The 26,929-nt window shown below is 46.6% G+C and overlaps 1 protein-coding gene across 14 annotated transcripts in view; it reads left to right on the plus strand.

Moving 5' to 3' along the window:
- LOC144169428 (tensin-3-like) overlaps positions 1-26,929 on the plus strand; it is a 292,831-nt gene that overhangs the window by 242,572 nt on the left and 23,330 nt on the right. For 9 of the 14 annotated variants that reach the window (XM_077698567.1, XM_077698574.1, XM_077698571.1 and 6 more), the window contains 19 exons: positions 7,176-7,217; positions 8,970-9,013; positions 9,106-9,167; positions 10,076-10,173; positions 10,471-10,521; positions 12,751-12,873; positions 15,676-15,740; positions 16,806-16,889; positions 17,970-18,082; positions 18,216-18,276; positions 19,113-19,315; positions 20,685-20,750; positions 21,036-21,146; positions 21,259-21,294; positions 22,340-22,591; positions 22,745-22,985; positions 23,776-24,108; positions 26,067-26,253; positions 26,601-26,728. In XM_077698567.1, the coding sequence (XP_077554693.1) occupies positions 7,176-7,217; positions 8,970-9,013; positions 9,106-9,167; positions 10,076-10,173; positions 10,471-10,521; positions 12,751-12,873; positions 15,676-15,740; positions 16,806-16,889; positions 17,970-18,082; positions 18,216-18,276; positions 19,113-19,315; positions 20,685-20,750; positions 21,036-21,146; positions 21,259-21,294; positions 22,340-22,591; positions 22,745-22,985; positions 23,776-24,108; positions 26,067-26,253; positions 26,601-26,728 (2,300 nt within the window). The remainder of the gene's footprint in view (positions 1-7,175; positions 7,218-8,969; positions 9,014-9,105; positions 9,168-10,075; positions 10,174-10,470; positions 10,522-12,750; positions 12,874-15,675; positions 15,741-16,805; positions 16,890-17,969; positions 18,083-18,215; positions 18,277-19,112; positions 19,316-20,684; positions 20,751-21,035; positions 21,147-21,258; positions 21,295-22,339; positions 22,592-22,744; positions 22,986-23,775; positions 24,109-26,066; positions 26,254-26,600; positions 26,729-26,929) is intronic. The other 5 variants (XM_077698569.1, XM_077698577.1, XM_077698568.1 and 2 more) reach the window with 4 other exon arrangements.

Here is a 26,929-nt window from a genome sequence, read left to right on the forward strand (position 1 = left end):
ACCGGAGCTCGGCGGCAAAGCTTCCCGCACTCCGAGCGGCCGAAGGGCAGTATTTCTGCCAACGTTTTTAAATTAGTTCTGAAGGCGTTGATTCCTGCGGATATCACACGCCGCTTAGAAAACTGGCGGCTGATTTGAACGGTGTAACAAGAGGGAAAGTTGGACCAGTTTGTTGGGAATCATTTCACGTCTCGCGCTGTTCTCAGCTGTGTCTCTCCCTGTCGCGCGGTTTAAAATATGCTTGTGGTTCAGCAGGCTTCATCATTAGCGGTTGCCACTGCAAGGGAATAATAAAAAAGCTGCTTTGTTCATTAACGCCCCTAACGCATCATTTGTTGTCACTAACCGCAAAAAATATGGGTGTGACGCGCCAGAAGCTCGTAATTCCAGCTGCTTGCCGGAGATATACGGGAAGGGTCACTGAATGTTCCCTTGCCCTGACTTCGGTGAGCCGTCAGTCTGAAATGGGCACATCCGGGGGTCCACAGCGTCTCTATATATGCGAAACGGAAGAGCGCGTCATGACGCTCGATCTGGCTTCGCAGAGCGGGTGCGCGCGTCCTATGTACGCATATTCGCTCGCGACCCCTATGCGCGGATGGAGCGGGCGGCGCGATTGATCGCTTGTCAGGGAGTAACTGGATGATGACTGAGCTTGTGCCCCCCGCCCGGGGCTGATGACCCAGTTCGGGCAGTGCGCCAATTACGGGCTCGGCCTACGGAGGACTCCCTCGTTACGCACAGGGAACCTCGCGGTCGCCACCTGCTGGGCGTGCGCATATGCGACTCCTCTTCGTGTGCATGCATATTCACACCCGCTTAGTTCTGTGCAGCGCTTTAGCGCAACGGCTAACATGTCATTCAGTCAGTTACCAAGCTACACGCTCGTACAGTGTCAGCACGCTGTTCATGCAAATTCATCGCAACTTCGTCGCTTTCCAATGACCGCCTTTTCTCGTCTATAAGGCTGTCGGATCCGAGTACAATACTTTCGGCTTTGAGATGTGCGCGCGACGAGTTTGCCATGAACGAAAGGGCGGACTGTGAAGTCGTGGAATGCTGCACGGAATATTTTTACGACGTAGGGGGCGTGAGCGGTCGCCCAAGACGTGCGCGGGGGTCGCCGACGAGTGTTCATGAGCGCAGTCGAAGGCCGCTAATAGCTGTGGGAGACACGCGTGGCGTCACGATCTCGAATCGGCAAGGCCCCGTCTCGCGTGTGCGCAGCGTGGTGTCTAGACACCGACGGAAGCACGTACGATCGTCAGGCGGCCTTGAACGCCGGTCTAGGCGAGACGGGCGCGGTTTTCGTCGAATCCGTGGGCTTTGCTTGGATATTCACTACCGGGTACAAAAGTTTTCGAGCTGCCGCAGAAGCAGGGAACGAAGATTATTTTGTACTTGCACTGCTTCATGGGTCTCTAGAGGACCCTAAGATTTGGCGCTCTCTTTCCTCGTGCAAAGCGACATAACTCTATGACATGCTACGTTTATCTGTAATGCTTCCTTGAAATGTTAACATTTAATGCATGAGCCCTTCCTGCGATATCCCATAATTGGCAGTATACACGTCGTGGTTGTGGGTTTCGTGGGTGGGGCTTCACGCAATCACGCAGCACGCCCTCACGCACACGATGTCCGTCTGAGGCTGTACACCCTCCCGTATGATCGAGAGTTATATCGCAGCTTTGTTGGATACAAAAAGTGCAGCCATTTTGTATTTGCGCAGAAATATCATTCATACATTGCATCTAGGGAGGAAGCGTGTACACAGGAAAGGCGTGGCTCAAAGGGACCCTGCACCACTTTCCATAAACGCTTTCACTCTTTCCTTCGCGTCTGGAAGCACTGCGGAAGCTATAGTTATCGCCATCACGGAGCGGCACTGCGGGATTTGCTCGTCGCACCAGATGCGCCTTCCGTTTCTGCTTTGTTTTTGTGGCTTTATTTTTACGGTTGCTATCGAAAAGCGTTCATTGCTGCAACTGAAGAAAAACCGGCCAATAGCCGCTACATGGCCTAATTCGAGAGGTCGAAGAACGTCAAGACCGGGAAAGAGAGAAAAAAAATTTCTGATCGAGTTTCCAAGTTATCTGATGGGCATATAGAGCAGTAATTTTTGGCTGAGGTAATTTGCGACCCCTTAATATAAGTACTGGGTGTGTTGGATGAGTACATTCTGCAAGCATCTAAGATTTCAAAACAAGTTGAAAAAGTGTTGCAAGGTCCCTTCAAAGATAGGTCTTTTACTAGTTGCTCATGTTACACAGGTGTGCTGTTTAAAAAGGCGTGGGTGCACTAAAACCTCACCCAGCCTTACGCACAAAAAGCTGTCAGCTTTTGCCTTGTATCTTACATGTCGCGCTTTTGTGCGCTCACCTCGAAACCAGCGTAAAAGATCTTCAAACGTGCCTCGCACATTTTCCGGTAGAGAACGCGGCACCTTCGAACATCGACGGTAATTGCTGCAAGTTAAGACGCACGAGTTCTGCGGGGGGCCCGGCCCAGGCGGCGTAGCGATTGTGCAGCCTTTCTATACCCACGTCCACCGAGCGCGCGCCGCTTGAGCAAATGAACCACTCCGGAGGTATACGGCTGCGCTCGTTTAATGGAGCTCATTTGAGCACGCACGCATCCCTCGGACGATGCACGACGCGTTGGCTTCTTTTTCGCACGGTGCCTGCTCGTCGGTCGGCTGACGCACTTCAGATGACGGACGGACCGTGATGGGGGCGGCGCGCATGCCGTGGAGGCACCGAACGAGGTCGGCTGAACTCGCTCAATTAGGATGGACGCGGGGAAGGACCGGAGGACGGATCGCTCATCCTCGCTGGGGCGCTTGGCTCGTCTGCATGCATGGCCTGCATGTGAAGAATGGCCGCCGCTTGCACAGGAAGCGCGCTGGCCGCCTCTTCCTCCGTCCCACGCTCCCGAAGCTTAGGAACAACGGCCACTTACCGCAGAATGCCGTTGACGTGGGCTGGAGCGGCTGCATGCGAAGCTGGTCGCTAACCCACGGCCGTCGCCTTTGATCGGCCCTGCCGACTGACGGAACCACAACTCGGCGCGTATGGGGAGTTGCGGTTCGTCTCTCTATCGTAGATCGTCCGATAACGCCCCTTTCTGGACAGTTGACAGCGTCCCATTCTTGCTTATGCAGTTTCCCTTTTAGTTTTGCGAGTTTTCGTGGGTCCGGCCGGAAGATCTTTGTTCGGGCTCGCTGGGACGTTCGGGGCACTTCAGAGTGGCCGGCAAGAATTGCGGAGCTTGTGACTCGCTAGAATATCAACGACGAACCTGTCTTGGGAAGATGGCACAGGCGGTTGGCCAGCTTCGAGTAATACAAAAGCGGTCGTCGTAGCGAGTGGCTTACTAGCACAATGCTAGAAGTGGGCGATTTCAAACCAGCGACAGTTGAAATCTTTTGCACCATTAACAAAAATCTTGTAGCTCTGAAAAGCAAGCGCTGACTAACTCTCAGAAGTTTGTGGAGTCAGTCGGTTTTGATAGCGCGAGTTTAAATATTGCGCCTCAGAGACATCACACTTTATTTCTTACAACCGAGGAGAGCGTGATACCGCATTTTTAAGGAGCGAGGTTCAGATTCTTGGGTTTGAAACGTACGCCTTGTGAGGGGCAGAATAACGGTGGTATACAAAAAAAAAGAAAAAAAGTTGCGGTCGGAGCGTGCGCGAGCCAGGGAGCGTAAGCCGGGGACCGTGCGCCTTGGAGTTCTGAGAAAGGGCGAGAGACAGCGCGCCGGGAAAGGGAAACAGCAGCGCGGGAGGAGGATAGGCCGCTGCCGCACGAGCAATACTCGCCGCATCGAGAAGTCAAGGTACCGATGGGGTGAACAGGAGGTTCCTGGTGATGACGAGCGAGCAGAATAAGCTTCGCAGGGTGGAGTCTATGCGTCCGTCACCTGTTAACCAGGCTCCTGGACGCTCAGGATCCTGGTCAACAGGTGACGGGCGCGGACTCCAAGTTCAACGGAAAGTTTAAGAGCAGATTAACGGGAGGTCAAACAGGGATTTCGCTTTCAAAATTTTTTAAAGTTCTGAACATCCCCGTAATTTTTTTTTGTTTTTTTACCGGGCCTTTCATAGTGCGGCCTACGACGGCTGCCGATGAATGAACAGTTACCTAATAGTTACCGAACGAGAAACTCCTAGCGAATTTGCTACGAGTTTGTCGTTGACCAGACATGTTGCGCGTGTACTAAAAAAAGGTGCTTTATGGCTGTTGGCAATGGACATATCCTACTGTGTCGAGCTATGTACTCGCGATAGCTGAAGGTGAACCATCGGTAACATGCGCGGCTCTATAGAGCCAACTCCTCGTATCCACCGATAACACTCCATGCCAGTCACATATCTCGTCGGCCAGGTTCGGTAACGGCAACTGTCGTCCCTACACTGGTGCCTGACTCCGTATGAAAGGAAAGCGAAACAAATATAACAAAAGTGCTGCTAGATACCTCGCGTCCACGAGGTCGGTGGGCATCGCTGAAAAAAAAAAAAAAAACAGATGAAGAAAAAATCAGCAAGCGAAAAGTACACGTGGCTTCTACCGGCGCTTAGGCTGGGATAAACGCTCTGTTCGGGCCGTAAAAAATCTGCTGGTTGCGAAGAATTAGCTTTCGCAAGAAGACATTAAGAGAAGGTGGAGGGGGGTCGTTGCACCCATCACCGGACCGCTTAAAGCTCGGGAACGGTAGGCCACTCTCGCCCGCCCGCACGGCGGTGAGCTACAGGTCTTTTTCTTGAGACAAGTCAAAGACGTGACTGCCGTATATATATACTCGGCGTGTGCGGTGCGACCCATTCCCAATACCCGCATTCTTCAGAAAGAGGTCGTAAATGGCCGCGGTGCCCATTAAAGCCTGTCGCTCGGAGCGGTGAGTTGCGGGCGTGCATGACTTGCTGGCAAATAGCCGTCTCCCAGTGCCGCGGCTTTCCTAATGTTACAGAAATGGCTGATTAATTAGCCACAGTGTGTCGACTGCGCGTCGAGTTTTATGCTAATTACCGAGGAAAGACACCTGTTTAGTCTAACTTCAGATCTACAGCGCAGCTGTTAGAGACCCTGTTTTTGTTTTTGTATGCGTAGACAGAAAAAAAAAAAACACTCCCCTCCTCCTCACTTCGGCACACCCTTCTCTTCGGTCACCTGTTCGCCTCCGGTGCTTCATATTAGGGGCTGGGGCTGTCGGCGTCTCATGTCGTCGTCGTAAGCGTCTCCTCATGTAGTCACGGTGCTAAAACACCGGGATACTCGTTTACGTCTCGCGCTGAGAGCTTCGTACTTCAAAGACAAAAGACTTTTACAGCAAAGCTGTATACCTCTACCCCCCCCCCCCCCCGCCCCCCCTTCCCGGACTGCATGCTGCGCCCCTCCCAGGTTTCACGTTCGTGGAGATGGCCCAATTTTTTTTTATAGAAGATGGCGTGTATTGCCGAATATTTTCCCAGCAAGGTATTTTTGCTTAGAAGGGAAGCCGACTTTAAGAAGTTCGGTGTAAGCTTAGTTGTTGCAAGCTGACTTCCCCACATTGTTTGTTGCACAGTGAAGCCTACTCATAAAGAAAAATAAAATATGGCGGCAATGGGGGCGAACGCGGCGGAAGAAGGCCACCGATCACGATCGGTCTGCGGACGCCAAGAATAAGCGCGATGCTCGTCGGGACCGCGAATGCCGAGAAGCTGAAAACGCAAGACGTCGCCGTGGCTACAACCCCACTGAACGCTTCCCTGGTGCGACGGCGCGGTTTGAGCGAGAGTCTATTGCTAACCCTCGAATATGGAGTCTGTTGCTAACCCTAAACCCTCCGCTGGTCATCGGCCTTCACACACTGGAATGACACTGAATTGTTTGGCAAGTTCGTTGTCTGGGCTCGTACTTTTTGCGGTAAAATACTCACTTGTTTATCTGAAGCGTATTCTTTCCTAAATTCTCCAGTCCTTGCTCACGCCGCTTTTCTTTTGTTTTATGGGATTCCTTCTGAAAGCAGGTAGCGATATAAAAAAGAGGAAAATAACGCCGAAGCTTTTAACAAATTCTTAACAATACTTGCCCAGTTCTTTTTGTTATTTAACAAAAACAGCTTCTTGAAGTATCGGTTCTGAGTTCGGTGGGTGCTATGTACTGGCCGTAGGTCTAAATGTGTTGTGCAACTGTGAACCACGTTTAATTAAACACAGAAAAAAAAAAGATTTACGTGGTGTTAGTATTTTCGCAACATATATTCTCATTAACAAGCCTTAGTCAGGCTAACTGACAGCTGGTTATTTAGTGACCAATGTTCTCTGCTTTTTTTTTACAGTTAGAGTTGAAAAAAAAAAGCGATCATGTAACTGTGGGAGCTGGGGGTAACGGGCATCCGAACATCAGTGACGACTAAGGAATAGTGTGTTTGTAAGCTTGAACTGCCTTGGCCCCGTCTTGAACGTAAAATTTGCTTTAAGAGTTGCACATGCGTCAACGCTGCGAAATAATGTGACCCGCCGCGGTGGCTTAGTGGGTAATGTGTTGTGCTTGCTGAGCCTAAGGACGCGGGTTCCACCTTGCCGCGGTGGCTGTTTTTCTGATGGAGGCGAAAAGCGAAAACGCCCGTGTGTCGAGATTTCGGCACATGTTAGAGATCCCCAGCTGGTCAAAATTAATCCGGAGCCCCTCCATTACGGCGCCCCTCATAGCCAGGTGTAGCTGTGGTGCGTTAAACCCCCACAATCAGCGAAATACTGTGAACATGTATTGCCGCGAGATGCTTATATAGTGCGGTTTGCCAGTGTTTGAGATGTGGCACTTCGCAGCATTGTCCTCACAGGTCTCGAATTTCACACGCGTTGCATTGCGGGAGTTCGTGCGCACACAGTTTGTCGAGCGCGGCAGCGACATTTGCAGTCGGGCACTCCTCCACCTTGAAGGCTGCCATGGGCGCTGTATGCGTGCACATAATTTCTCAAGCATATCGTAATCACACGCACACGCACACACTGGCAGTAGCTGCCTAGTATAGGCCCGAAGCTGGAAATTCACTTCAGCGGCCACCCTCTTCTGCTCTGTATAGCACAGACAAATGCAATTACATACAGTAGGTATAGCAGTAGGTACAACAGTAGGTACAACAGATGAAATTGTTCTGAAATTCTTCTGTATTACTTGCATCTTTTCAGAGTCGCAGTGAAAGTCGAGAACTCCGACATTCCAGGAGATCGGTGAGTGTAGGCGTACGGTTTCTTCTTTTACTTGACTCTGCAGGGTTTTTAAAGCGAAGCTTTCTTTATGCGGCTAGGTGAAATGAAAATACGGTGGTCCCGTGTACGCATAAAACTCCTCCAGTGCAATCCCATGCGCTTGCCCAGTCTAAAATGGCAACACGAATACCGTAGAAACGTTACAAGAACTCCTGTCGTACGACAAAAAGCTTTGTTATTACAACAGAAGCCTTGTTAATTGTTACGACAAAGCCATCTGTTGTTACGACAAACATTTATGTCGTAAAGACAAAGCCAATTTTCTCAACGACAAACATTCCTGTGGTCACAACAGAACTGGCTGTCGCTACGACAGCCATCACGCTGTCGTGACATAGCCAACTGCCAGAATCACGATACAAGAATACGACAAGACGACAGTACGACACGCAAAGATACGACAAACTATAGGAATTTTTCATGTCATTTTCGACTGGGCGCACGAAAAAAAAAAAAAACAGGCTAAAGAGCAGTTAGAAGTAAGAGAAAAAAGATTGGCTGTGTTTATAGATGACGTAGCTACACTCTCGCATCTACCGACCCTTGTAAGTGGGAACGGAGCATCGGAGGGAGTGAAAAAGTCTCTTTCTCAGCAGAGCGCTGGCGAAGCGAGCTAGTGCCTGCAGTGCAACTCAAGCACCAACGGCGGGCAGGGGCGGTGCGATGCGGGCGGCGCCGGACTTTGCAGCTTCGCTGATAGCCATTTGTACGGAGTGCATGAGTGCACTAAGAAAAAATCGTGTCTTCAGAAGCAGTGCGGCCGCTGCAATATCGTCTTGGCTGGTATATTCTTGAGCACGCGCCGCACCATTTCGGTTATCGCTCTGCTCCAGTGAGATTAGCATGCTTTGCTCTAGCACTCTTCACAAGTCGCACCTGGTGTCATGCGCGTAGCCCTGATCGCGCTTGCTTGTCTGGGAAACCTCAAATTTTGTCCGTATCAGCTACGTAAATTGCGTTGCCGTTATCGAAATGTCCGTGCAGCCTGGCTTTTCGGTTGGCTTTGTATTCGGGACGCATTTATTTCTAGTCTGACCTTTCCTTCGGCGAGTGTTATAATCTAAACCCTTAGTCCCTTACACAGTACGCTGCTGGTTGCTGCCATTTTTAAAGTTGAACTCTGGCATTTTTAGAAGTATTCTTGTCGTACTAATTACTTTAAGACGAGAGTTCTTTCTGAAATAAACTCGGTAAGGAAATCACGGTTCGTGTCTGTATCGGTTCGTGTCTATATCGAATCCCCGAAAACAAGCCAGCAATAGGTTTGTCAGAAGACGAAATGAGTCTCACAACGACGAGAATAACCATGAATGGAAGATAACGTCGCTGCTGGCCGAGCTTCACTCAGTATAGGTAATGGGATAACCACAAGACGAAAATAACAGTCAGCGATATCAGTCGAACCGAGGTCATGAGCGCGACAAGCTACCCCGGCAATAACTATGAAACAAACTGTTTTAGGTCAAGATTGTTAGAGGGATTTGTAAAGGGAGGAGGGAAGAAGATGCGATGTGGCGACGCGTGGAAAAGTGACGCAGGCAGCGCCAACAATGTTTCTCTGCACACCAAGGGGCTGAGGTCAAATCTGCAGTGAAACAAGTATACATAAAGACGCTGGATTATTGTTTTTGTTCCTCGGTATGCCACTCACTTTCGTTACGTGTATTTAAAGTTGCTCGAACTGTTTGTGATATAATTTCTGTTTCCTGATAGAAAAGTCCTGGATCCCGATCACTTGAACGAACGAGAAGCCCAAGGTAAGGTTCGTGTTATGTGTTCGACTTCGCTGAGAACTAAAATAGCGGCGTTGAGAACAAGTAAAGTGATGCTTGATGTCGCTTATTTCCAGAAGCCTCGAACGACAGTACAGTTTCGCCATGGACGTGACCTACGTAACGGAGAAGATCATCGGTGGGTGTGGCAGCATAACGTTATCTAATTAAGACACCTAAAAATAGTAGTAGTAAACTTATATTTAAAAAAAGCATAACGTGCGTGCCCGATTTTCCACATGCTTGAAAGAATTGTAATTTTGCCTCAACGGAGCTATTTAGGGACCTGAAAAATCCACGCGTACGCCCAAACGTGGCATGATTTACGATATTGCAAATCTCGTTAGCATCGTGTAAGACGCTAACGGCAGGAGCCGCCTTATCCAAACTCATATAATTCAACTTTTAATCAATCCAATTAAGTGTGAGAATTTTAGTTGGCACAGAATATTTATACTAGATTAGGCGTTTGGTAATGCCATATAAAAGATCATTATCGCAAAAAGATTGCTGCATAAGAAAAAAAAATCAGGAGTATCGCCTAAACAGTACGCCACCTGAAAACTTGTAAACTGCAAGGTTGCACAGAATGATTTATGCATCTACCATCTTAAATAAATTAGCGCGTAACTATGAAAGGTAGCTCACTGGTTACTGTTTTAGATCTGCGAGGACGCGGAAAATAAAAATAAGCGCAAAGGATGAGAAAAGTTGCAAATTATAGGAAATTATAGTACGGAGTAAAAATCAATCATCGTGCAAAACCCTGATTTGTATTTTTATTAAAATGAACACAGGGAGACGGCGGACAACCTTCGGTGTATTTCTCGTCAACATCCTCATAAGAACGCCGTGCCAGGCTCGCCTTTCTGGCAGCTGTCTTTTTCGTGTATCTTTTCCCAATTTTTAACTAAACCAAGTTTGTTCTGCAAATAAGCAGGCTCGTTAGGCTCAACTCTATGGCATACCTACTATGATGGCTCACTGTCAATTGCCAAAGCGCCTTCGGCTAAGTTAAGCTATTGGCATGCCGTTTTTCTCCCTCAGTGGTTACGTTCCCCGAGGGCGGATTGGACACGACCTACCGGAGTAACCTAAAGGAGGTTACCCGAATGCTGAGGACGAAGCATGGGAACAAGTACACGGTATGTGCGCCGTAGTCTCTCCATGACTCCTTAGTGGGTTTTAGTACTATGTCCCTGAAGTTTCTTGTTATGTCCCTGAAGTCTATGTCCCTGCTATGTCCCTGCTATGTCCCTACAATGTCTCTAAAGTCTATAAACATCCGCGTGTTTATAGACTTATTACGTCACATTTGCCTGTCGCAGCAATTCCAGTCGCTTGTTGTTGTGGGTTCCAATGTATTTGAGAGCCGGACCTTTCGCCGCGGTAACTGTCAGTACCACTCAATAAAAGTGTTATACCGCTTTTTTTTTTTTCAGGTGTTCAATCTTTCGGAAAAAAGACACGACCTTGCCAGGCTCAACAGCCAGGTGAGACGCGGGCTTATCTTTAGTGGATATATAGTCTTGCCCACATCAGAGGGCACCTTAGCGATTATACGACAATGCTCTCCCTTGTAGATTGGCAAGGAATCGGCCGAGAACACAAGATTATTGCAGAATCTTGGCGACATAACTTCCCTGATACGAATGCCCCCCCGTTGCTTTTGTCACGTACGCAACATGCGTCTTTCGCTAAGTCTCCCACTGCCCCCGATAAAAAAAAAAAAAGAGTACCCATTAACTGACTTTAACTTACCAGGCGTTGGACGAATCGGCTCTAACGAGCCTTGAATTGTTGTCACAAGTGAAGCTCAACAAACGTAACTCAGTGCGTTTTTCACGATTTCAGTTCCGGCACTAAGACATTACGCCTTTGCGGGAAACGTTCACTTCAGCTTGTAAAAGAATTGCCCGGAAAGTTGTGCCGTGAGAAAACACCCGAGAGAACAAAATGTCTAGTTTATTTGATGGTCCTGTCAAACAATGATAGCTTGCTATTCTCATAAAGTACATCTACATTTAATCTCATTATAAAAAAAGCGACATAAGTAGGTGTTATATGTTGTCAATGTGAAAGCATTAGCGTGCAATTGAGTGTTCCTGCGAGTTCGGCGCCGAAAGGAGCTGAAGCGTCCGCAGCGCCCACAGGGATTGCGGCGGTGCGCTGCGCATGCAGAGTGCCCTGACTCGCAGGTGACTGCTGCGCCTTTGTGTGAGCCATCGTCGGATGTTTGTGTTTCATTTCTGAGGCGCGCGTTATGAGGCCACATGACGCGTTGCAGCCGAGAATTTCTCTCTCGCATTACGAGAGCGGCACCATTTTTCCGGCACCCCTTGTTTTTCCCTCATGCAGCCACTTAATGCTATCGCATTAAAAAGAAACTTGCCGAAGCCCGATATCACTTTTAGGACAGTTTGTTCGGACCTCAGTCTTGGGATCCGCCTATTATCATAAAAATAAATTTACGTAAAATTAACTTTAGCAAAATATTTTGTCGCACGTGTTGTATGAAGATAGCGTGCTGTAGTCCTCACATCTATGCTTATCTATATGCCTAAAACCTCAGCTATAAACACGTTTTCAGTTAAACCTTGCATTATAGTTTGTTAAGTAGTAGCAAGCCACACAACCCGTAAAACAAATCCGCAGACATTTATTTCTGTCTTTATTTATTTTAGCTCAATTTTCGTTGTACACACAGTGTAGGGAAACAAACGACACATCTGTAAAGACATGGGATGGCAGCGATGAAGCGGAGTATAGGAAACAGACGGGGGCGCTGAGCCAGACATGCTTCGAAAATGCGTTTGCGTTCAGGCTTCTAGCAGCGTATTTATATTTTACATGCGGTGGTTACGAATAGTATTAAGAAGTATTCGAAGAACTTATTTGACTCTCTATTCAAGACGGGGATTGTATAGCCTGCACGCGCACATGTGTGCACAAGCGCCGTTTACGTTGGACGACAGAGTCGGTCAGTGGCAGCTCGGCACAGAAGTTTATTGGTTTAACGTGTGGTACCCGGCACTTGCAGCAGCAGTTGATTTAGCCTTTTTTTTTACAGCGTCAGCGGTTATTGGCAAACGTCCTAGGGCTTCCAACCGGTTTGCTCCAATAGGCGCACTGGAAGACCTGTAAAGGGTGGTTCACTGCAAGCACATGTATAATGAGAGAAAGCCAACTTCACGAAGGAAGCTATAGGGGTTTGGGGGGAGGTAATTTAAAGAAAAATCAAGTTCTATAAGAACATTTTAGCACAAAAATCGACGGTGCTGTTCATAAAGAGGACTTCCCGATGACCCATAAACTTTCCGGAGATTATCCACTAAGCTTATTGTTAACCGAAAGGTTGTTCTATGGGCTAGTTTGAACTCAAAATGACTTTTGAGTTAAAAAAGGAAGGGTTGCGATGTCCTGTGGAGGTGTGCCAGAACGCTTTTGCTGTGAGCGTGGCTGCCGAAGTTCCCATAGCGCATTTCGCGACAATGTTAACCATAGTGACGAATCTCCTCGCTTTCAGCGCCTCAGCCTTGACTTCCGTTCACTTTGTTAGCTAGTTTTCTCTTTGCCTTCACTTCTCCCCATGTGGCTTGGGAAGTGCTTTTATTTTACTTTCATTTTAAATGAGTGTTAAACTTTTTGCATCAAGAATTGGGCCGACATGCTGTGCGGGTACATACTAATTGAAATGTACTTCTTTCTTACGCTGCGTTCAGATTGTCGAGTTCGGGTGGCCCGCCCACCTCTCCCCTCCTTTGGAGAGACTCTGCACAATTTGTAAGAGCCTCGACTCGTGGTTCCATGCGGACTCCCAGAATGTCGCCATCCTTCACTCCAAGGTGAGCCGCATTGCGCCCTAAGAGCAGAATTACCGACTGAACAAGCTTCATGTAATTTTGACATAAATTAAATCTGTGCCATTGCGTTGATTTGTTAATTCTTGACCTCTTTGCATTTCTCAAAATAAAATAAGCAGGTCAGGAAAAGGGTACAATTTTCAGGCTTTGTTATTGTGGAAAGGTTTGTAGCTTCTGGCGTAAAACCTCTAGGCAACGAAGCTGTCACGACGGCTGATTGCAAGGCAGTATCTTACCTCATTGGGTCCCTTCGTGGACTGGATAAAGTTTGTGTGTGTGCATGGGAGGGGGGGGGGGGGGGGAGATCACAGAGAGACCGACGCGGGACATTTTTTGCCGCTCGGGCTCACATTTTGTTCATCTTATGCGCATCTAGGCGTTTTGTGCGTCTTATATGTGTTCGGCTTTTGTGCATAGCTTTGGAATTGCATGTGCAAGAAAACTAGTGTAAACCATGTACTGAGTGGAGAAGCGTCCAATTATCCTTCCAAAGCCTGAATTGCAGCAAAGCCAACGCCTTTTTTTTTCTTTTTCTGACAGAGTGTGGCAGAAAAAAAAAGTGCTGGAAGGAAGTGTTCAGTGTGCAGTTAGGACCTTGGCTGTATAACTGCCTTCGTGCACATCAAGTGCTCGGAAATTTGTTTGCGTTTGGCATTTTGCTGCTCCACACAACTAATATAGCCACCCAATGCTCTCAGTCAGCACAGTGTACTTCTACAGACGCAGAACCTGAGAAAAGAAAACAGGTTGGCATAGGGGTCACGTGCAACCTAGTGACCGTTCAGGGTAGTTAAGACTAATCAATGTTCACTCAATACAGCAATTCATGTAATTTAAGGGTTTATCCTTATTGCTATAAGAAACAAGACTCGCTTGTGAATTGATTGCTGAGGCCTTCACTTTTAGTATGTCAAGTGGATGCAGGGAGAGTACTTGGGTTAGTTATCAAGCTTGCGCATCTTGGTAATGCGCAGGGGAATTGGAGCAGCACTTCAAGCTAATGAGATGTCTCTAAACCTTCTTTTAGACTTCCTGACAGGTGATGTGTTGTTGTGTAAACTACTCATGGCCCAAGAGAAAATATATGAACTGGTTTTAGCTGGTCTCTGCTGGTTTCTGCTGGTCCCAGCTGGGGCGCTGCTGGTTTCTGCTGGTCCCAGCTTGGCCGCTACTGGTCCCAGCTGGGCCGCTGCTGGTCCCCGCTAGGCCACTGTTGGTCCCAACAGGGCCTCAGTTGGGACCATCAGGGCTCCAGTTGGTCCCAACTGGGCTGCTATTGGGACCAGCAAGGCTTCAGTTGGGACCAGCTGGGCTGCTGTTGGAACCAGCAAGGCTGTAGTTGGGACCAGCTGCAGTTGGGACCATAAGGGCTGCATTTGGGACCAACAGTTGCTCCCAGGACTTCTTGGTACCCAGATGGTCTCTGCTATAAAGACCGACTGGAACCAGCAAATTAGCCGAAGGTCGTAGGACGTCTACAGCTCAACTTTGTGCTCCTAAAACGAATATAAGCCTGGTCCCGAAACAATTGGAGAGCTGCAGTGTATGTGCCCAATTCGTTTCTTGAGTCCTGGTTTTTTTGCTATTTCTAGGCATAATATACTCGCCGAATATTCTATTCTAATTCCCAAGAGAAAGAGAAAGAAAAACGGACCCTCGCCCACCAACACTGCAAAAATCAGCCATGCCCTAACCCACAGTTTTCGCTTCATAAAGCAGCCAAGTCGGAGCGGACCTAAAAGCTGACAATCGTAGAAGGAACCTGAATTTGCAGCTTCAAGCTATAAATGTATTTTTGTCGCTGATTGTTCGTTAACGTACCGGCCGTACCGGCAACGTTTTTTTTAACAAGCCGGCCGCGAAGCCAACTGAAGCCGTGCCAAGCTAGTTGTTTCCTAGCCAACATGGCGACGATTACAAAGTGCGGTGTGCGGTTCTGTGATCGTGTGTTTGCGCGGGACGAATACGGCGCCAACTGAGCATCTTGTAACGTAATTCTACATCAAAACAGTCGGCGTCATGTCATGGAGTGTTGCCGAAGATGTTTTTTTTGCCCACCGAACTTTTGTGAACGTGAACACGGCCGCATTTCGCGGCGTCATGGTGTAGTACGTAGGACTCGCCGCTTCGTATGTCTTTGTTAGAGTTCGTGTGTCCTGTGAAAAGACGCTACCTGCATCACTTGCTGTGCAAAGGTGAATGCCGTTCCGATATAAATTCATAATGGGAATGCTGTTCAATGGCCGTTGTATAATTTGTCCAGAAGAGTTCTAGACGCCACGAAATTAAGTCGCTGTAAAAACGACAAGGGAAGTGTGCATGGCAGTTGCAACATTTGCTGGTAAATAAAATGCATCTGAGTGCATCATGTGTAATGTCTACATCATGCTGTTCTAGCTGGAGGCACATGCCACTGGCAATATATATTTTCCCCACCAAGTGACTAATTCTAGATGAGAGCAGCAAGCCTGTGGGTCCCAATGGGGACCAACAGCCTGCTCGGACCAACAGCCTGCTCGGACCAACAGCTTGCTGGGGCCAACAGCTTGCTGGTCCCAACGGGGACCAACAGCCTGCTGGGGCCAACAGCTTGCTGGTCCCAACGGGGACCAACAGCCTGCTGGTCCCAGCTGCTTGCTGGTCCCAACGGGGACCAGCAGCCTGCTGGTCCCAGCTGGGAATTTGGCCATAAACCACCTCAACGGGGACCAGCAGAAACCAGCAGAATATTTTCTCTTGGGGGACATTTGACCTAACAGTTCTCGGGGTTAACCTGTCTTGCAGGGTGACAAGGGCCGCGTGGGAGTGGTGCTGGCGGCATACCTGCACTACACCAGCATATGTGCCAGGTTCGTCTGTGCTTTGTTTTGCCTGAAATATAGTCGTGATAAATATTAGATGTTATTAAATTGAAAAACAAGAAAGGAACGTCTACGGATGATGGGTGTTTATCAAAGAGTGCCAGGTGTGCTAAATTAGCTCAAGGTATGCGAAGGAAGGTTTGACATCCACCTGAATGCAGCACCAGGACGAATTTTTCTTCAACTGCGAAGTTTCTGAGGAAGCTGTATAGCTTTCCTTTGTAGCCGTATGGCTGCATTCAGGTGGGTGTCAAACTTTCCTTCGCATAAACTTACTCCACCTTGGGGAATTCGCCTAAATCTGGTCGATTAGCTCAAGGTATATGCCACTGCAGTGCACTAAGCAGCTCTGGTGTTGCATTTTTAATTCCTAATGAAACATTTAGTGGTACTGAATGCACGCAAAAATTGGTGCTTACTTGTTCATGAATTTGCCTGAAGTATAGTAAAATTGTTTATTTGTATGCATTGGAAATTCATCAATTTTTGTGTCTACTAAAGTCTGACTGCTCCAAAATTTTCATTGTGTGAAATGCAGTTCTTATATGTTATATTGTGATCCAAAATAGTTACGACAGAACAAAACAAAATCTTTCTTCTTATTTTCTTTCTTTCCTCTGCGCTCACTGTTCAAGTGGTGTCAAAGTTAAAAGAGTCGATTAGTAAGCTAAAACTAAAGTCGCTAGTCAAAAGCATTGATTATTTATTTGGTTTTTGTGCGTTAAGGATCCAGTACAGAGTGCACATAGTGCTATTGCTGTTAATTTTCATAGAAGCAAAAACTTAGGGCTACATCCACCATCCTGCCAAGTCTAGATTCTCATCCCATCGTGATGAAACCCATGTTCATGTAATGCTAGCTAACATTCAGTAAAATAAAGACCACTTATTCTTTTGACCTAATTAATTTGTTTAGATGCACCCTGAGTCAGTTTATGGCCTGAAATATATGAACAGGTGAACAAAAAAATAACTGGTGTCATTCCCTGCTATATGAGTTACTGCTTCATTATGTAATAACATACAATGTGGCTTTGTTGTTTCATCCCATAGCGATAACCAAGCCCTTGACCGGTTAACAATGAGGAGGTACTATGAAGACAAGCTCTACCCTGTCATGCATCCATCGCAAAAAAGGTAACATTTCACTCCTTTCTTCTTTAGATGTGCTTAATTGCAGTGCTAGCATCTATGCTTTAATGTTTCGATAGTCTTGGTGACCCTCAATTCCTCAACAAATGCACTGGATAGAGATGCTGCAGAACTTCCTGAAAATATCATGAAAGTACCTCTCGAGGGCAATAATGGCATGTTGGATGTTGTTATAGAAAAAAGTACTCAAGGTCAAACCTTGTTACACTGATGCCACTGTCATCACAGCCACTATGGGTTCGCTTGAAATAGTGGGATGTTTTCTGCATTTGTGTCCAGAGCACACATGCCTGTGCCAACGAGCCTAGCAGGTTGGGCAAGTTTGATTGAAGTCAAGGACCCAGAAATTAGCACTTGGCATCATGCACATTATTGACAGTTCTTGCGGTGAATTAATGCATTAAAGGAAAAGTGCACTGGCTGTTTCTTGTGTTGGGGGACTATGCTAGAGGCATATTCAGCACTTACTGTAACTGTATGATATCCAGCACAGCATTTTTAAACTTCAATTACGGTACCAGGGAAATTTTATGTAATTGAAGTGCGTAGTCAAACTACATAACAGATGGTTGTAATGCAAGGGCATAATAGGAGTATAAGTAACACATCACGCTCAGGGTGGATACCTAATAATGAAAATGTGCGACAAAACTCCGTCTGTTACTTCTTACAGAAACTCATGTTTTTTCTTCATGACTTGATGTGAAAGTTACAAAAATAGGGGTTCATCACCTAAATGTCGCACCTCCTCACTGGAGTTAACTTTAGAATGCCGCGTGTGTGTACATCCCATTGTGCACTTGCTCGAGGGCCTGTTCTACTTTTACTCATCACCAAAGTGGAGTACAGCTGTGTTTTCAAAAAGCACAAAGAGATTGCACGATCAAGTTCACTGGCGGCGTTACTGAAAAAAAGCCTTAGGCAAGGGCTTAATATACGGACGTGACAGTGAGGCATGTTGGATGGCTTTTGTGAATGACTCCCATACTCTCTAGACTGGCTGTTCTACTGGTGGCACATTTTGTGCATGCAGTACCTGCCTGACCTTTCCAAAAACAACTGCAGGTACGTTAACTACTTCACGGAGCTGCTGTCTGGCCACATCAAGATGAACAACAACCCCCTGTACCTGCACCACCTCATCCTGCACGGAATCCCAAATTTTGACAACCGGGGAGGTGTGTTCCACACTACACTCTGAATAAAAAAAAAAAAGAAAGAATGGCAAAGAAAATTTGCTCTTGTGTGAGAAAAAGCAAGTTGACACCTTTAAAAAGGATGTTTTGTTCTCTTCATTTTCGTGTCTTTTAGGTTGCCGGCCGTTTTTCAAGATCTACCAGGGCATGCAACCAGTGTACACATCTGGGGTTCAGTAAGCACCTGTTGCTGTTGCTTCATTTTTTGTCTCTTTCTTCATTTCTAAGTTTTTTGTTTGCATGGATTACTTACAGAACCTGAAGTGCCTCGAGAATGATCACTAATAATGTTTTTCTTTTCTACTGTTCCTTTTTTTATTATTGATTATTGTGTTTTTGTGGTCGTGTTGTATGGCTTAGTGCCTGTTTTGAATTGGGTTGCGTAGTGAGTAAGATAGACAGAAGCACAGACTCTAGCATTGGACAGTGAACTTGATTGGGGATCTAAAAACCATTCTGTCATCATGGGTTCAGTGCCTGCCTTCCTCTCTAACTGTAGACGCCTGTTTTTGAAAATAAATACTAGCACCTAAGTATACATTCTCCCCTTCCGTTTATCCCCCTCCCCAGACCCTAAATAATTATATTGTAAAAGGCTGGCAAGAAGAAAATACTGGGGTCAATTCAATTCAATTTTTATTTCCAGATAAAACTGAGTCAGTTGTGGACACCTGGAATTGCTTTTTTTCGCTGTTGTTGTTTAGGTGATCAGCTGGGAATCTTCTCAATAGCCGTGACTTCAACAAATTTTCTTAATTGTGCAATGTAATTGTGAAAGCCTTGGTCAGTACCGTAGCCGACCGATTTTTCGGATCTGGAGGGGAACGAAAAATAGCCCGAATAAAAGAGAAGTCCGAAAAATTGGCAGTTCCTCGGGAAAGTCCGAAATATCCAGCAAGTCCGAATTTTCGGTGTCCGAAAAAAGGGCTGGCTACTGCAGTTGGAAGGGCAGAATCAGAAGAGCCCCAGCAGCGTCAAACTAATTCCCTTTTCGTGGTGCCGTGCTGTGTAGTGTGGCCACGGACGGCTCCCGGCGGCTGGTGGTTCCGTTGGAAGCCAGCCAGGCACTCCGAGGCGACGTCCTCATTAAGTGCTACCACAAGAAGCAGCGCCCAGCGGGCAGGACTCCCATCTTCAGGGTGCAGTTCCACACCTGCACACTCGCCAGCGGCAAGGTTTTCTTCGGAAAGGCCGACCTCGATGACGCAGTTTCCGGTGCGTAATGAGGATTTCACGTGGCAGTCGTTTTGTAGTTTGTAACTGTTGGGGTATAAAAGAAAGATGAGGAGAAGGGTGAAAAATACGACACGAGTTCATGCGACTGCTTATTTTCTAGAACTGAATTAACTGTGAGCTAAAGACCTGGGGCAGTGTGCTCGTAACTGTCCCTTTTGAAAACGTCCCTTTTGCATCCCTTTCATCGTGACGTACTTCCGGTTAAGTAGTGGGCCTTTGATTCAAATACCATAACTGTTCTTGCAAATGCATATTAAAGAACTGAAACCATATCAGAGTATCTTTTATGTGTTTATTGTTCCGCGAGCGAATCAACAATAAGGCGACGAAAAATCGCCTGCTCCAAATCGTCTGCTCCGAGTATCCATGGCTCATAGCACCGCCGTGCTTGCAAGGCGTCACATCCGGGTGTTATCAGGGTTCGCTCAAAAGGGACACTTTTGGAAGGGACACAAAAGGAACAAAACACGAGAATACCGCCCCCGGTGCAGTGCGGCCTAAACAAAGAAACAAAATTCTTCACCCACATCCAAAAGGAAACTGAACAAGCATCACATTAACACCTGGTTTAACTATCTCCTGCTGCACGCAAAAGAGGCCGGAAGAAAACTTTCAAAATTCAGTGTACTTCCAGTTGTCAGCACATTTCTCTGCTTGCATTTTTGTACACATTTTGTCACACCCTTGTAATTACAGTAGACTCGCGATAATTCAAACTCCAAGGGACCCCATGATTCTATTTGAATTATCAGAAGTTCGAATTATCAGAAGTTATCATAAATATGACTCGGGTCAACATACCAACTTGTGTTGTAATGAAGCATTCACATATATTTAGTAGTACAGCCTTCACACACAATAGTGAAGTGCTATTCACATATTGAAAAAGAATCACGAATGGATGACGGCTTTGTCTTTGTATGAAAGTCCAAAACAAAGTTTTTTTCAATCTTTTTTAATCCACATGCAGTTCTTGGCACGTGCAGTCTCGCTTTTACACGTGTGTGCAGGGAATGGGCTTTATTTGCGGCTGTTATTGATATAAGGATGCAAATGTGCAGCTAGAAGCGGCAAATGCAGCCGATATTTTCCAGCAAGTACGAGCAAAAAGTGCAAATTAACCGAATTTATGCAATAGAGCAGTTTGAATTAAAGGGCTTTAAAATACGTTGAAAACATAGCGGGCCAACCAAAATTTTGAAATTTGTTTGAATTAACTGGAAGTTTGAATTACAAGAGTTTGAATTATCGCGAGTCTACTGCATTTGCTATACATACTTTCTGTGCATCGCCAAAACATTCCTGCCTGATGTGCATCGCCGATGAACGTGGGCATTCGTTGACACAGATTCCCGGTTTCCTGAAGACGGGCAAGTGGAGCTGCTGTTTTCTCAGCGACCTGACGACTTCACAGGTCAGGCATATTTTCACTCATTTCCTGTGAAGCAGCAATTTGTTGGTTGGTCATTTGTGTTTGCCCTATTTTGTCACCATGTGCCTTGTTCAAGAAATGAAAGCAACGTAGCTTTCAGCTGTGTTGTTCTCGTTGTAACTTGGGCTTGAGAACAATACTACTACTTGAGTGTCATGCTGGTGTTCTGTTATTTATGCATGTGCGTATGCTGTATGTAGCAAATCTTAGCATAATTTCGGAGACTGCTGGCCTATTTTTATGCATTTCCTTTTCTTGTAATTCCAGGAAACGGTTTGGTTGGTGATGCAACCGTAACTGCTGATCAAACAAAGGACCCTCTGGTTAGGCAAGATTCTTACGAGAATTTCGACCTAATTCATGAAGACAGCCAAAGTGGTATGTATCGGTGGAGTTTGCGCTAAAACTGAACATTAGTTGCATGCCCAGGTGTGCGAGGCAACTACTTGATTAGCTTGAAAGCTTTAACAGCCATTGTCTTCTTTCTTAGACTTGGATGACCTGATTGAGCCAAGCAACATCGCAGGTGAGCTATATGCTCCTTTGTACACCTAATATCCCTCGTTTTAACTGGGTTTCATTTTTAGGACTAAAAATTTTGCTGTGGTGGTGGTTGAATGCTTGCATGTGGCACTAGGTAACATGGCTCTGAGTGGTGTTGACTGCTTTTGCTTTGACTAGGCTCTACAAAGCTTGTTTTGCTTTGGTACATACTGCTTAGCCATACCTGCTAGAAAAATGGGCAAAACACATTATTTACCGAGAAGTGAAATTCATCTATGGACAGTGATATATCTCTCAAAGAAAAACTATTCATTAGTGGTTCATTTGTACATATCGAGCAGCTTGTACACATTTCTGAAGGTACCCTAAAGGATTTGGTTATCTTTGAGCTGCCATGGATTTCTCGTGGTGTTTTTCTATATTCTTTGTCTTGCTCACGTAGGTTTCTCTCGCTCATTGCATTATAAAACCATCATGTCTGAAGGTGGGCAGCAAGCAGTATTTGGGGTGGAAACGAGACACATAATGTATAATGGGGGTGTTGTTAGACAGGGCTAATTTCTGCACTCAAGAGAGTTTGCTGGAGTTAGGAAACTTTGGTTCGATTGAATGAATAGCCTGTTTGAGCGTGTGCGGGATCTTATATATCGGCGTGGCCAAAATTTCACGTAGTGTTCTTCATTCGTCATTGAAATGCAAAAACACACTTACAGATGTGTACTTGCCGAACAGCAGAGGTTTCATCATATTTAGCATCATAATACTGCTTTTGAGTGTAAAACTAGCAAGTTTAGCTAAACTTTTGTTAAGCGATGGTTCATAGCTAATAGAGAACGTACACAGTGGAAACTATGCCTGTGTTGTGCACGGGTTGGGGAACATACTTTGTGTTCCCCTAGTACACAGTGTACTGGGCACCTGCTCTGGTTTGTTTCCCGACTCTCTGCTGCTCTTCTCACTCAGAGTGGTGCCTGCCTCGATTAACGGTGGCGACCCCCGCTAATCCCTCCTCCGCTAACCGCGCTGCTTGGCTCCTCCTCCCCCTGTCCCTCCCCCTGGCTTCCCAGCAGTGCCCCACGCAGAGGGTCCCCTTGACGGAAACCTCTACGCAGTGGTGTCCAAGGGGGGCAGACCGGGCTACGTCCCTCCCCCCTCCTCCTCGCCCCCCGACGCTGACGTGCTTGATGGCCCACACACTGTGAGCATGGACTCGGGCATCTCTTCCTCCTCAGGAGTGCACAACTACGGCAACCCTAGCCCGCCCCAGGGGCTGCTCCACAAGGTGCCCAACGGCGGCCCGCCCTCAGCCGGCACTGTCGGTGAGGGGACATGCTTTCGTCTTCTTTGAAGCCCTCCTCCCACGACACCCTCCCAACCTGAACTCCATGTCTGAGTTTGCGCGTGACTTAGTGTTCAGAGCTAGAAAAATGGATCTTCTTCATCGTTCGTTTCTTTCTTTGCTGTTGCCACAGAGGTCGAAGTCCACCACTCGGCTGATGCCGGCGGCCACTTGAACCATCAGCCGCAGCAGCAGGGCCGGAGCAACCTGCGGTCAGAGCATGCTGAGTTGGATGACCTGCTGGATGGGATGCTGCGCGAGATTCGCTCCATGCCCAACCGCCCCACATCACCGCCTGTCCGCAACAACCCCTCGTCCCCGTCCTCCTATGGCACCTTGCCGCACGGGAGCCCCAGCACCTTCTCCAATCCGGGGTAGGGAATGTTATGGGCCTCCTCTTAACTTTCTGTCCTGTGCCTGTAGAGCTCTGTAAGCACCTATAAGCACTGTTCTTGCACGTGTACAAGGAGCTGATAAAAATGAGGCAATACAAAGAATATAATCTAGCGTGAGAGGGCTAATACGAATGGTGATTTGTAATCTGATTGACTCAGTGCATGTATTGTTTTCCTGTGGGTTTGCTTCGTTGCGGCCATGGCAGCCGCTTTTTAGATAGAGGTGAAAAGCAAAAACGCCTGTGTGCTCAGATTTCGACCCAGATTAAAGATCCCCAGAAGGTCAAAATTAATCCGGAGCACACCACTACAAAGTGCCGCATAGCCCAGGTGTAGTCTGGGCACGTTAAACCCCATAATCATTCAGTCTTTGTAGATGTCAATAATATATTTTTTGCGATCGCTTTCTTCTAGGATAGCCTTTGGCATGCAGGAAACTGTGTTGAATTTGATTGCCTCTCCACAAACTTCTGAGGTAGCAACATGAACAGAAAAACATTCTGGTTGCGTTTTTTAAACAATGTGAAGGCATGAGCATCAATGAAAGGAAGCTTGGAAAGGTGTTCTTTGAGTAAACCATGATAAAGTATTCACAATATTGGACTTTCCTTCGCAGAGACAGTTTTGGCAAATATGTTGCACCAACCAAAAGCAAACATTGTGCTCATAAAAAAAAAAAAGTGATTTCTGGCAAGAAAAAAATGATGTCTCCAGGCACGAGCCAACAACTTAACTGGTGCACTCTTCTTCTCTTTTTCCAACAATGCAGCCACGGCACTATCTACTACTCGTACTCGTCTCGGACGACGTCTTCCTCGGAGCCACCGCCACCCCAGCGCAACGGCACCGATGGCAGTGGAACTCCCTACCAGCGCTGGCCACTGCACCACCAGCCCGATCACCAGCACCCCGTCTCACAAGATGGCCACTCCCCAGAGACCGGACACCGGACCACTTCGCCCTTCTCGTACGGGGTCGAGTACGGCAGCCCCGCCATGAGGCGCCGCCGGGCCCACTCAGAGTCTGCCAGAGACTCGTTTGAGGAGCGCAGCTATGGAACGCTTCGGGACGCCTCACTCAGCCCGGAGCCTGTTGTTGGAAGGTGAGCTGTTGGGCAGCACGTGTACAGTCCTTGTGGAAAGTTTCTAGGCCGTGTCAAGAACCAGTAGTCCATAAAGAATTCAGAATAAAAGTTTATTTCCAGAGGGTGACTTGTCATAGTATACAGTTGAACCCCTTTATAAGAGACACGTACCAGGAAGTAGTTTGTGTCTCTTACATTAGAGGTCTCTCACGAGCAGAAAACCATGTTTTCACGAACTGATCAACCCATAGTTCAATGCAGGCACAGTACAACTAAAATAAGCATAAAGGAAGGCTACAGCATGTACCAGAGGGTTATTCTAATTTATGTTTCACCCCCAGAATTTACGAAATAGTTCTGAATAGTTTGCTTCGTGAATGTATTTACACTGTTTTTTACAACAGCTTCTACAAGCTTTCTCTTCTCTTTCACTGTCTGCGGAAGATGAAGAATCGCAGATGTCAAGTTCACAAGCCTGATGAATACCCAGAGTGCACGGCTTCTTCCGCTGTGTGCTCTGGCTATTTATCAGGCTTGCAGGGCTCGACATCTACAATGCTTCTTGATTGGGAGAGCGCACTATGCGCTCCCGCTATTCTTGGCTTTCACAGAAGCCCGCATGCGTGGTCGCACTTGTACGCATGGTGGTAAGCTTTAACCACTTCTGTACGTTGCCTTTCCATTGGTAGGGCTTCTAGTCATCGTTTCATAGCTGACTGAACCACTGTGTGTTTGCTGAACTTATAATAAATAGCAACTGTGGGTGTCTGTCGTCCCCTTCGATTCCACACCAGACGTAACTGCAGTTAGTCACTGGTGGAACCACATGTAAAGTTAAAATTTCTGTTACAAGCAAGATTGTTGACCAAAATTCAAGGATAACTTGTCCTTTATAACCAACTATCTTCTACATCCGATGTCTGTTATAAAAGAGGTCAATTCAATGGGAAAGATAGGGTGGCCATCTATGTGGGTGATAATTGTCTCTTAATACCCGATTGTCTCTTCATCCATGCCTCAGTCGTTCAACTGTAATTCGATTACATTTAAACATCAATTTTTTGTTTTAATTCTTCGTGACCCAAAAGTTTTCGGGGTGGCCTAGAAAATTGTGGTGAAGATTGTACGTGATGCTGTTTTTTTTTTTTTTTCAGTTGTTAATTTGTTGGTCGAAAGTAATGGTGCAGATGATGAACTAGCGTCAAGCACAGTTACAGTGGACACGTGCTGATATGCTTATGTGTGGAAATCTAGCTGAGGGTGTACTGACCAGTATAAGTATGCTGTTGCACCTTTCCGTTGCATAAGAAACATTCTTGCTTCGTGTCTCTTGATGAATTTTTAGAAGCCTTCAGTGAGGAACATCAGGTGCATAATACTATCTAGATTATAACGGGGAATACAATGATAACAAAATTAATTTCAGTTTTCAAATGCCAAGCGTTTGTCAAGGTGTTAGGTGTGCAGGCTTTGGGCTGTTGGCACAGGTGTCTTCAGACACAAGGGGAAGGGGGGAGGGGGTAGGTGTTCTCTCTTGAATTTGAGATTCGTGGTTTGAACACTTCGATTTTCGGTTTTAACATTGGTGCAAAGGCTAACTTAACATTTCTTTTTTTGTTTATATATGCTAGATTGTATGGGATTATGTTCTGCCTGCTCAAAAATTGTACTTTTTTTTTATAGTGCACCTTAGTACTAGAAAATTTTTCAAATCTAGATATAGCATGGGATGGGAATGAATTTAACATGCCAAAATTTGAAAGAAAAAAAAAGCTGATATTACACAAGTTGGTGCAGTCTTGTTCATGTTGGAAATCCTGAACATCCTCCTAAAAATCCTTTTTACATACTGTGATTTTCATATCAAACTATCACCTATATTCAACTATTTTTTAAACCTTGCGGGTTCAATATATCAACTGTATTGCTGTTCTAATGCATTGCCTAATGACTGCTGTGCTCATGTGGCCTTTCAGTCAGTCGTGGCTGCAGAAGCAGCAGCAGAAGCTTCGAGCCCGGCGGGAGGGCTCCTGGGAGGACAGGCACAGGAAGGAGAGGCAACTCATCGCTGAGCTTCGCACCGCCACAGCCATGCGGAGTCCTGAACCACCAAATGGCACCATGGAGACGCCGGCACCAAATGGCGATGTCGGGACATTCAGGGTTCGCCTATTCATGCCATAGTTTTGATCCCATTGCATGCTTTGTGTCGTAGTTTACCTTTGCTTCCATGGCACCGTTTAAAACCAGTTGCAAAGTAACTGATCGCGTTAATATTAACGTCACAATGCGGCACGTTTTAAAGCAAAATATGATATGCTTTCCAATAAGATGCAATTGGTTCACTCGCCAAGTGCTCGTCAGTAAACTGATACAGGCTGTCTGCTAATTTCTGAGCTTCAGTAAGGGAGGATGATATCCTGCTCGAACAAAAGCTGTGTTGAGTACAGCTGTCATTCGAACGTGTGCTGTAGAGTCTGAAATAGACCACCTTTTTTGATCTCGTACAGGGAATGAACTACTCCACCCCGCTGCATGTGCACACGAGCAGCAAGCCACCGATTCACCGCGGCCTGAGTGCTCCCACGTCACCCATCATCCCGTCACGGACAAGCAGCAGAGATGTGACTCTCCGCAGGTGAAGGGGCACTGTTTGCATTATGCTCTACGTATGTAGTTGTGTTTTACGTACCCAAGCATGTTGCAGCCATGCTTTTTTATATATTGACATGTTCCAGGCAAGCTGGCATGCTAGGAAAAGGCAATAACTACTCGGTGTATGTAGTAAAGCGGTTTGCTGAAAAGTAATTTTCTGTTCTCAAAATTTGTCTGCTCAGAA

Source organism: Haemaphysalis longicornis, unplaced genomic scaffold (assembly GCF_048455015.1).
Source record: "Haemaphysalis longicornis isolate Haplotype H1 unplaced genomic scaffold, Haemaphysalis longicornis Haplotype H1 scaffold_2, whole genome shotgun sequence".
In the NCBI taxonomy this organism is placed as follows: Eukaryota; Metazoa; Arthropoda; class Arachnida; order Ixodida; family Ixodidae; genus Haemaphysalis; species Haemaphysalis longicornis.